Here is an 11,859-nt window from a genome sequence, read left to right as displayed (position 1 = left end):
CCCACTTCTATTCTCCTAATTGGCTTTTCCCTCTTTTGCGCAACCCTTTGGCTGCGGAGGCAAAGCACAAGCCCCTTGCCCAATTTCACCTGCAATCCCTCCTCCCCGCCCCCTCACCCCCCCCATCCAACTGCTCTCTTAAAAGCAACTCTGGTGCTTCTGGGGATTAATTGCCCCAGTTTTCTGCCCAGGAGAATTAAAACTTCTCCCAACCTCCTCTCCCTCCCCACCTTACACTCCCCCCACCCCCCACAACCGATCACCTGCTACCTGAGGAAAACTATTTCTCTCTGCACATGCAGTACTCAATTTTTCACTGGGCTGGTTTGCCCTAAGCCCAGCTCAGTCCACTCTAAATTTGATTTATAATCTTCCCCACCCTTTTATACAAAAGAAAAGAGATTTCCCATTGCCTAGGAATTTGAGAAGAACCTAACAATCTTCTCCTGGGAAACTTTCTAACAACCAGACCTTGATCTCAAGGCCCAAACAGCCCTTCCTCAACATTTTTTAAAAACCCCCTTCCCCTCCCAGTGCCCCAGTCACAGGCAAAAAGGAGACACCCTGAGCAAAGCTAAGGCTGGTGGGAGGGAGGAAAGAAAACCTTTTTTGTTGTTGTCGGGCTTTCCAGGGAGAGTTCAAAATCAGTGACTCACAGTTCTAAGTCCTGGGGGCAATTGATTTGTTACTTGGAGGGGGTGTAAGAGGAGCCAGTGAGAAAGCAGATCCCCCCCCCCCATAACACAGCTTTGCTGTGGACCCCCCACCCCCACCCAAAACCATTCTACTATCTTCCTCTGAAAAGACTCCAGCTGCCCCTCCCGGGCTCTCTGCTTCCACTGGGCACATGCTGATGCCCCTGAGTGGACTCTTCTGGTGGTGGTGCTGCTGCTGCTGTGCCCGCTCCTGCTGTGGATTGTGCGCCCCGGCTCCCCAGATGTTGCGCCACCAGGGTCTCCTCAAGTGCCGCTGCCGCATGCTCTTCAATGACCTGAAGGTTTTCCTACTGCGGCGCCCCCCTCCAGCGCCCCTGCCCATGCACGGAGACCCCCAGCCCCCCAGCTTGGCGGCCAACAACAACACCCTTCCGGCTCTAGGTGCCGGGGGGTGGGCAGGCTGGAGGGGCCCTCGAGAAGGGGTGGGCAGGGAGACCACTCCTCTGCCACCTCCACCACCTTTGCCACCTTCTTCTGTGGAAGATGACCGGGGTGGCCCAGCCACAGAGCCACCCGCCTTGCTGCTCAGCAGTGCCTCCTCAGATGACTTCTGTAAGGGGAAGGCTGAGGATTGCTACTCACTGGGCAGCAGCCTGGACAGTGGCATGAGGACCCCGCTCTGCCGCATCTGCTTCCAGGGCCCGGAACAGGTGAGACCCCTTTTCCCTTTTCCTGCTGCCTTATGGTGTCCTCAGGTCTTGCAGATAAGTACTCACCTGCTTGCCCTCAGGAACGATGGTGCCGTCTCTAAGGGCTCCTCAGTGATGTTTCTTTTGGTTAAGTTTGTCCAAAAGGTGCCTGGTTCCCAGCAGAGCCTGTTTGGTGGCTGAGTTGTACCCCAGTTTTTGCATTTTCCTTCCAATGCTAGTGTCTCCAATTCCATCCCAAAACTCCATAACCATCCTCAGAATAGACGATTCAGAAGTCAAAAGTGATGAAATGAAGGAACGTGGTGGTACCTTCAGGCTTGTAGCCGAGATACCTTTTTATCTGATTTGTTGTTTGCTGACATTCCCCCCAGCCCATTTTCAGTCCCAGATTTAAACTTCTTCCCTCTTTGGAGGGACATGTGCAGACATCTTGTCCTCTTTCCCCTATTCTCACAGACTGAAACACAACAAGCCTGACCCTATTCTTTCACTTTGAACTCCCCCCTCCCATATTACATTGACACCCTCAGCAGTATGTTTTGGCCACTGAGGAGGAAATGGAGAGAGATTCTAGGTCCAAGAAGACTCTACAATTTGCTAAGACACTTCTTGGCAGACTCAAGGTTTTCCTAGTTTGAAAGCAAATAGGTAAGCAGGTTGAGAGTGAGTTGCAGGGATATGGAGAAGGAAGAAAGGGAACCTTGTCATATCTACTCCTTTTCTCAGGGCTGAAGCACATCAACTTAGAATGTCCCTTAAACTCTCCCCATCCAGGATAGGGGATGCCAACTATAATCATGAGCCAATCTTGCTAAGTCTGAAGATCCTCCCTACCCCATTCATTCAAATTTTCAGACAGACTCATGCCAGCCCTTCCAGCTCCACTTCCAATCTAGTGTTTTCTAGAGGCTGGAGATAGCAGGTGGACATTCTCCCAGAGTTATGAATTGTGTCAACACTTACCACAGAATCCCAGATGGAAAAGACTCACCTGAAAATTTGACCTAGTTAGTGATGCTGGAGAAGGAACATTCAGTCGCACCTTGGTCAGGGTTGTGTGGTCACTCAGCCACCTTTTCAGTAGTTTCCCAGAAGTGGAGGGAAGACTTCTGGGTGTTTCCTGAACAAGAGGCAGAGCATCAGGATGCCATGCCAGTGATCCTGAGTGGCCCTGGCTCTTTCTGAAGGCTTGCTCTGTGAGAGACCGGCTTAGCTGACAATTTCATTCATTTCACCTTTGCTCTGAATGGGCAACACACTTCTGGGATGGATGATGACTGGGGTCCCTACTTGGGCATTATGAAAGGAGGTGATGTGGATCTCAGTGAATAAATGTTTCTAAGGGGCTGAGGGTTGGGTTCCTTCTTCTTGTGACGAGGCTTGCCTGGAGTCCCCAATGAAGTCCTGCCCAGAGCTGAGGACTCTGTTAGGTGAGAAGGTCCAGGGTGCCTGCTCAGTGCCTTTCTTCCAGCCCTTGTCTTCACTTCCATTGGTGGGCCTCCAGCAGAGGCACAGAGTGGAGGGGCTTGGCTGGCAGCAAGAATGGGCCTTACTGTGGGATGCTCCTGTTCAGCATTCTGCCCCAATCAGGAGCCTCATCTTTTCCAAAAGGAAGAATTATTTAGCTTCCTAACTCCTTAAGCTGTTTCTTTCTTCTCCCATATGGGTTGGCTTGGGTCTACATGTCACCGAGGCTGCTGGAAGTGTGGCTTCTGGCAAAAACACCCTTGTCTCTAGAAACTGGCAGGACTTGGAGCATTTTCTGGATGATATTTCACCTGCTGTGTGAACTTCCTCAAATTGCTTTATGCCTCGGGGCCCCTTTTCCAACTTCTGTGATTTAGAGGCACCTTTCTCTGTCCTCCTTTTTTCCTTATAAGTCTGTTAGGAGGATTCAGAAGATAATGAGCCTGAAAACATCTTGAGAAGGATTAAAATATAATGGCAGGTATTTTGATCATGGGAAAGCAGTATTTTGTTGAAGAAAGAAGAAGAAAAGGATCAGTAGGGCTATTGTGAAATACCCTCACGTGATACAGGGTATAGGCAGAGGTTAGGAGTTTCCTTTCTTCTTCATTATTTTTATGGTGTGTCATAAATAAAGCATTGAATTAAAACACTAACACAATAAAGGAATGAGCTCCATTATTATGTGCAAGGAATAGGGGGGTCATGTTAGCACATTAAGACTGGATTCGGTCAAGCACTTCCTGCAGACGATGATGATATTTTGGGGGTTTGCATTATTTGTGCAAGGGCCAAGAGATTTTAATGAGATTGTGCTCTCATAGTAATAAGAGGAGCATGTGTTATATATGAACACATTTTCCCACTTTTACTTGTTTTTCTTCACAGGATATCAGTGAGGAAGAGCGACAAAGGGGAGATGGGGAAAACTCTTTAGAGTAGGAAGAGAAAAAGACAGAAAGTAAAGAGCTGAGATGTCAGTATTTCATTTTCTGTTCAGGAAGCAAGCTATCCAGCAACTGTCCACATGTGGCTCTAAGGGGAGGGCAGTCTGCAATCTCAGTGGCTGAATGTCTTGGTCTTTTCTTTGCCCAAACAAAGGAACCAAAGAGCTCCCTGGTCATTTGCCACTACTCCAAGGGCTAAAAGACTGCCCTAAATGAAGATTTGGTCTCTTCCTGATAAGGGTTTGTAATGTATGGGGTAAGGGGCGACTGGAGGAGCCAGCCAGTTCTACTTTTGCACATACCTATAATGGACTTTACACTCATTTGTTCACGCATTATTTTACCTAAAAAATGTTTGTTGGGAACCTACAGTGTGCCAGATGCTGTTCCAGGCACTGAGTATCCAGGCATGAACAAAATAGGTGAGGTCTCTTCTCTTCTAAAGGTGACATTCTAGTGGAGATGCAGGAATAGACCAGTAACCTAGTAGATAAATAAAGCTATTTCAGATGGTGTTGAATACTATGGTGAAAGTCAAATAGGAGAATGACTTAGACAAAAATGAAAGGGAGGGTTTGAGAAAGAAGCATCAACATTAGAAAGAGTGATCAGAGACAGCCTTCCCAAGAATGTGCCATCCGAGCTGGCCCTACATGATGAGAAGGAGCCACTGATGCATAGGCCTGGCGGAAAAGCACTCAAGGTGGAGGAAATAGCAAGTTCAAAGACCTGAGTGCGAACAAGCTTAGCATGTTTGAGAACCAGAAGAGAGGACAGGAGGAGGCAGATGGAGGGTGTGTGTGAACAAATGCTTTGAAAGCCAACTTGGCTCCATGCTCACAAGCTGACTGAGTAGCCACCCTCCTCTTCCCAGCCATTCATTTAGGTTGGACAGGGGTCAAGGATACATGGAAGTGTGGGACAAGAGCCCAGCTGGCAGCTCTTTACTCTCTGTTTCTGACTGAAACTGCACTGGTTCACTTCGATGGACCATGGTGGATCAGCTGAGATCTCTGAAGCCAGATGGCCCCAGTTCAAGGCATGAACAAGTAGGACAGCCTCTCTCCGCTTCAGGTTCTTCCTCTGTAAAACAGGGATAATGATAGTCCTCAATTGATGGTCATTCTGAGCATCAGATCAGTCAACACAGAGCCATGCTGTCACAGTGTTTTGTTGTTATTATGTCAGAGGCAAGACAGTGCTCCTTCTGTCTCATTTAAAAGGAAAAGTGTGCCCCGTTTCCCAGTCTAGTCCCTAGCAGGACTGCTGTGATTGTGGTCTGGTGTGATAGTAGATTGCTTCCTGTGCACTCACAATCCTCTAGGTTCAGAGTGCTGCTTCTCTATTTCCATCATCAAAAGTCTCTATTAGGTAAGTGCCTACCTATGCCTGCTGCTCTGCCAAGCAGTGTCTGGAGACACAGGGCAGATGTGGCCCTGCCCTCCGGGAGTTTCACAATCTAACCCAGACATCACAGAAGCTGATAGGGATCAAGAACACAGACAGTGGGTCACAGGGGAATTATAGTAATATTGGATACAAGAAAGAGATGTGTGCTTAAAAGTGGCTAGTGTGTGGGGTGCCTTTTCAGAGAGACAAGTGGAGGAATGTGCTACCTTTCCCCCAATTAGTCAGAGAAGGCTTCTCTGTTTCTGCTGAAGACCAAGTGAGAAGAAATAGATGTAGGATGAGTTTATACAGCTGGAAGCAGAAAAGCTGTGAGACACATGGATACCTCGACAAAGAGGTGAAACCATCTCCTAGGCGGAGTCAGCTGTGGAACACCTAAAGGTTGCTACAAGGATGAAATCCATCATGGCAGTGGTGGTGGGGGGGGGGGCACCTGCTTTGGACCTAATGGAAAAGTGGAAATGAGTCTGGAAGAGATTAACCTGCTTGGCCTGCCTCCCTTATTCTTCCTGGGGTTGGCTTCCCTAGAGCTCCACATTGAGAAGGGGCAAGAGTAGTGTGAAATATTTCAGTCAGTGTTTTAGGTCCTGGGGTAGTAAGAGAAGATGTTTGCAGTGCTCAGGGGAAACTGGAGACCCAAAGATGCATTAAGAACCTTGGGAATGGAGATCAAGGAGAGAATTTTCGGAGAAACCCATAGAGTATATTATTTTTCTTAGTGTTCTGGTTCGATTTTACATTGTGTGTGTGTGTGTGTGTGTGTGTGTGTGTGTATGATTATTTAATTAGTATCAGTCTCCATAGATAATAGGCCCATCCCTAACATTTACTGACTGTAGAGCAATAGTATAGGTGGGGGCTACATACCAAAAGCCAAAGTATTTAAAAGTCATAAGTCCAGCTAACAAACTGGTAAATAAAATGAATTTTATCTTCCTATCTTGGCAAATAAAATGTCAAAACAACCTGGAAGACAGCTTTGAATTTAGAATTATTGGATTCCTTAGAATTCTGTGCTAGCCAAATGGGGGTACCTGGCCCTTGGTCTACAGGCCACTTGGATTCTCTTTCCTCTGCTGGCTACATCTTGCACCAGGATCAGCTTTTGTCACACACACGTGGACTTTCCAGCTGGCTTACCCAAGCTCTGTCCGTCCTAACCCTAAACAGTTTTCCCTTGCCCCTCTCCTTTTGAACCTGAGGAAGAGAAACCTGAATGCTCTGGAAGCAGGCTCATGTCTGAATACACAGAGATTCCAGGGTCCCAGGTAATTGGAGCATGTTCTAGAAGACGGGTATAGCTCCTTGACCTCACAGACTTCCTATGCAAAGGTTGCAGCTGAAAAAGGGCCAGAGTGGGGCCTTCTATAGCAAGGGACCCTCTTGCCTGGGTCTAGGAGAAGCACTGCAAAGGGATTGTAAGACCCCTGGAAGCAGCGACTTTTGTGTGTTTTCTCATCATTGGGTCATCAGCTCCCAAACTACTGCCTGGCACCTGTTTCACACTCAGTAAACTTTTGTTGAATGAATGAGTTTCTAGAGCTCATCCAGTGGGCAGCTCCACAGGGAGGGGGACTGGGGAGAAGAGACTATCAAGGAGAAAAATATTTGCTGGCATCAGGTGCTGAATGTGTGCTATGCAGAAAGGGCAGAACTGTTCTGTGGAATCACAAACGGCAGTGCCTTGGCCAGTGATGAAATCTTCAGGGAAGCCAACTTGGGCTTAATATTAGAAAGAACTTTCTATCAAAGCTGTCCCAAGATAGTATAGGCTGCCTTAGAAAGGGGCTCAAGTGGGGGACTGGAACTAGTGACCCTCAAGATCCTTCCTGGGCTTGAAAGTTGGGGTTCATTACAATGAGATTGCTTGAGGGCCCAGAAACATTTTTAAAATTTTTTTAAATGTTTATTTATTGTTTAGAGAGAGAGACAAAGCGTGAGTGAGGAAGGGGCAGAGAGAGAGGGAGACACAGAATCCGAAGCAGGTCCAGGCCCTGAGTTATCAACTCAGAGCCCCAAACAGGGCTCTAACTCAAGAATCTCGTGATCATGACCTAAGCCAAAGTCGAGGTTTAACCGACTGAGCCACCCAGGCACCCCTCCCAGAAACATTTTAATCTAAGTGGAGAGAGATGAACTTGCATCCTTTTTCAATTCAAGGGGTCATCTTGTCCCCATATCTAATGCTAGTGTACACAGCATGTACAGATGTGCCTTCAGCAAAGATCACAAAGAATAGTCTCTGTCCTGTGTTCATGGAAATCCCAAGTCGTTGGCAATCATGAATTTATACCTGGCACATATCACAGTAGGAAAGCAGCATGTCATGAATGATAGGCAGCAGATGCCAACATGGAGCTAAGAATGCAGCACCATCCCAGAAAAGGGGAAGCCCAGTTAACCCCTTCCCAGAGTCATGAGAGGGCTGTTTTCATTTTTCCATCTTGGATCTTCCATGGTAGTTTTTCCATTCCTACTTCGGCTAGTCTTGGTCCTGTTTAAACTGAAAGCTCCAAGGACCCACCCAGGGTTCTCACCAGTGCACTCTCATTCTTTACTAGGAGATGATGTAAGGATGCTCAACCTCCACCATCACATCCCTGGCTGCTTTCCAAATTTAGCTATCTATTGTTTTTACATGCACATACATGCACACACATGCATGGGAATAAAGCACTGAGTGCACCTGTCTCACCTTCACAGGAAGAATTAGGGATTGGAGGAAAGGAGGCACCTGGTGTCTTGACAGGTGTGGAGTGATTCTCACCTCAGTTGTCTGTAGATCCTTTAGCTGGTGTTCACTTTAGAGTCATGCTTCCTCACTTGCCAGCCTGCCTCTGCTTGTGATGGGTTGGTTAATTTATTGGGTGGGGCTTCTAGCTGAGCCCCTCCCCACCAGAAATATACTTAATAAAGCTGGTAGGGCAGAGGTAAAATAAGGATTTCTAAAGAGCCTGGGAGGAGAAAGGCCAGATACTGGAACTCTCTTTCTCTCTCTCCTCCCCACCCCCCAACCACCGCCATCCTCTTTTCCAGCTGGTATGTTGGAGAAGCCCAGCTGTGGCCTGTGAGTTGGGGGAGGGGGAGCTGGTTCGAAGGGGGAGGGGCTACTCGAAAGAGTGTGGGAATGAGCGAGCTTCTTCTTGTTTGCTGGGAAGGAAGCCAAGTTGGAAGTGAGCCCGGATGTAAAGGAGCTGGCAAGTGAATACTGTGTGGCCTGAGTTGCACACCATCCCCCTACCGAGTGTATCAATGTGAGATGCAGTCTAAGTGTGCATATTGCCTATAGTACACATTTGATACCTCCCTCTGCATATGTTAAAAGTAAAAATGGGGTGCACATGGGACTGGCTACCTCATAACAAAATAGGCAAAATTGAATTAGTTACAATTTGAGTTCCAGGTAGATGCAAACTGTCAGAGAAAAAGAGGATTCACAAATATAGGCTCTAACTCCATGATTCAAGCCCTCGAGGGGGGATACACAGGTCCCAGTTTTGGACCTAGCTCATTGCTCTCATGAGGATTTCCCCAGGTTCCTGCTCAGAGATGTTGAGGTGGACAGATCAAATTAGTTTCCTTCTTTATGGAATGGCCACTTTGGATGTGGTGGAAGTGAATCAACATCAGTTTCTGCAAAAGAAGCCTCTCATAGCCACCCATAGTGGCCTGTATGACTCTGCATGCAGTAGGAGCTCAATATTTGTTGATCCCTTGGTCTCTTTCCTGGCACATGTTCTTTCCAGATTCATAGTGCTATGTTTGGTCCCTAGTGTATGCATGGTAGAAGGTATATTTGTCTTTGTGTGTGTGTGTGTGTGTGTGTGTGTGTGTGTGTGTGTACATGTGCACATATGTGTATGTGACTGTATGCAAGTTAAAATGCCAGGCAAAAGGGATATGGATGCTGTCTTGAGACCCCCTCCACCCCATCCAATCTCCTTTTCAGATTCTATAATGACAAATAGTGATGATTCTTTTTCTAGTAATCATAGTGATCACTGTCTTGGCTTGAGTCCGCTTGGCCAAGAGCAGACCTTTTCTTATTCTATTGCTGAATGATGAGAGGAACACAGGCTTTGAAGTCAGAAAGACATGAATTTAAATACCAATTTCGACCCTACCCGGCTGAGTGATCTTGGGCAACTTACTTAACCTCCCTGGACTTTGCTTTCATCATTTATAAAGCAGGAATACAATACTCAACTTGAATACTCATCATAAATAGTGGCCATGCTGTATTAAAGTTTTAGGAACATAGCAGCTGTTCATTAAACGGGAGCCATCTATACCTCCATTCTGTCAATGTGGCTCAGAGACCTGGAGTGGGGCCCCAAGATCACACTGCTGCCTTTCCTACTACTCTCTCTTACTTCAGCCTTAAAAAATCAGATGCTGTAAGTAAAGCTGTACTTTGACCACACAGTAAACCCCCAGCTGTTTTTGTGCCTGACATCAGGGATCCAGTTCAGATCAGTGTTCAGATCCAGTGTGTCTGTTTAGCTGACTTTTTGCCTCTGTATTGCCTCCCTCAGTTCAACCCCTCTGCTCTCTGCTCAGGTCTCTCATCCCCAACATAGTTGTCTTTATCTATCTCCATCACCACTATGTTCCTGACAGATCTTTATTAAGCAGTACTCTCTTCTTGGCAGGAACTGTGCAGAAAGACACTTTCCTGGACTCTGAGTCCCTAGAGGCCAGGAGCAGACTCTGCACGCAGAGGAGCATGTAGAGGAAGTGGCAGAAGAAATGCTTGCCCAACGTGTGACAGAATGGTGTTTGCCTTCAGGGTCATCCTTAGACTAGTGTTTCTGAAAGCCTGGGATGAGATGGTACCCCCCGACAGACACAATGTTAAATAATGTTGGTCGTCAAGTGAGAACGTTGTTCTCTTTTCAGTTTGTTTTCATGCCTTATGATTATGTCTAGGAGAAAATCTCACTGGAGTGATAATATGTCTTTAACACCTTTTTAACACTTATCAGTCTTCTTTGCAAACAAAGAGAAGTCATCAGCCTTAGAGTCCTTGGACATACAGTAATATCTAGCTACAATTTGTTAATCTTGTTTTGTTTGCAGTTGTGTGCATCTGTTCTGTTTTTTATTAATCGACTATTTTGAAAAGCAGTTTTAGGTTTGAAGCAAAACTGGGCTGCAAGTACAGAGTTCTCATGTACTCCCTCCTTGTGAACCCCCCAACCCAACCCCATCTTGTATTAGAGTGGTGATTTGTTATAATGGATGAACTAACACTGACACATCATTATTACTCAAGGTTCATAGTTTACATCGGGCTTCATTCTTGGTGTCGTAGGTTTGAAGGATTTTGACAAATGGATAGTGGCATGTATCTACCCTATCATTATAGTTTTACTGACTTAAAAATCCCCTGTGCTTCACCCATTCACCTTTTTGCTCCCACCCTCGGATTCCTGACAATATAGCCTGGCCTCTTCCAGAATGTCATATAGTTGGAATTACACAACGTGTAGCCTTTTATGACTGGCTCCTTTCACTTACTAATATGCATTTACAGTTCCTCCATGTCTTTTTGTACCCCGATAGTGCATTTTTTTTTAGCACTGAATAATATTCTATCGTAGAGACACAGCTTGTCTATTCCTTCTTGGGTAAATGACATCAGTTTTTTATTTATGGTAGTGACAAAGTCTTTTTTGGAAATAAATTTATTGAAGTAAAAATGTAAGACAGAGAAAAATGTTAAGTATGAAATAAATAATAGGATAGATGGTACATGCGTATGTTAAAAAGTGTATGCAACTGAAGTTTATGTGATACGGTTCTGGGATGTACACTTTATAATAGTTCCGAAACATTTGTGGATACCAAGAAGTGCTTCAAGAAGGGGGAAAATGCAGAGTTGGGTCATGCACATTCCATGGCATCCTGGAATCTGCATTTTCAACAGCTGTTTTTGACAATTCTAAAGTAGGTGATTCAGGAATACTGTGTGTTAGGCAGCAGTTTGGAGGGGCAATAAAATGGGAAGGAGAGATGACCTCCAGCAGACCTGAGGTTCTAAGACATACAAGGAGCAGGGAGCTGGGCACTGGAGGGGCAGGGAGGGCACAGGGCCACGTGACCAAGAAGGAAATGACATGTGTCACTCAGGGCAGAGGCAGGAAGGGATATATCTTGCATCTCTCTCTTTCCCTGCTTCCTTCATCTGAGAGCTATATGTTTCAGACGGTATAGACACAAGACGGAAACACTAACCCACACGGGATTGTAACACGAGGGAGATGGAAACTTTGATTGTGTTAAGATGCTGAGACTCAGAGCTTTGTCTGCTGCCCAGCTAATGTTAAATTCCCTGGCTAACACAACCATTAATTCCTACTTCTGTATTACGTTCAGAGAGTATTCCTGAGTCAAGTCAAATCAGGGGACTCCTTAGGGAAGTCCGAGGGTCTCAAAGCAAGGCAATAGAAAGTGCACAGCTTGCCGCCCCATAGCTCGCTGAGTCCCCACAACGACATGTGTCAGTTCACGAATAACACATCACTTTTGCCTATAGCTCATTGGCTGGGTCTAGAAACATGGCTCTACCTAATAGCAGTAGGGATGGGGACTGTCATCCTCCTGGGTGCCTGTAAAGAGAGGAAACTCAGATGTAGTGAGCTCTAGAAGTCCCCCTCAACAGTACTA

General features: G+C 46.3%; 1 protein-coding gene across 1 annotated transcript in view; it reads left to right on the top strand.

Moving 5' to 3' along the window:
- The first annotated feature begins 847 nt into the window (after positions 1 to 847).
- The window catches only part of MARCHF4 (membrane associated ring-CH-type finger 4), a 106,453-nt gene continuing 95,441 nt past the window's right edge, over positions 848 to 11,859 (top strand). Inside the window, exon 1 of the mRNA XM_042953155.1 lies at positions 848 to 1,366. Within this exon, the coding sequence (XP_042809089.1) occupies positions 848 to 1,366 (519 nt within the window). The remainder of the gene's footprint in view (positions 1,367 to 11,859) is intronic.

This window comes from Panthera leo, chromosome C1 (genome assembly GCF_018350215.1).
Source record: "Panthera leo isolate Ple1 chromosome C1, P.leo_Ple1_pat1.1, whole genome shotgun sequence".
Lineage (NCBI taxonomy): Eukaryota > Metazoa > Chordata > Mammalia > Carnivora > Felidae > Panthera > Panthera leo.
This window is presented reverse-complemented; position numbering and strand designations above follow the sequence as displayed.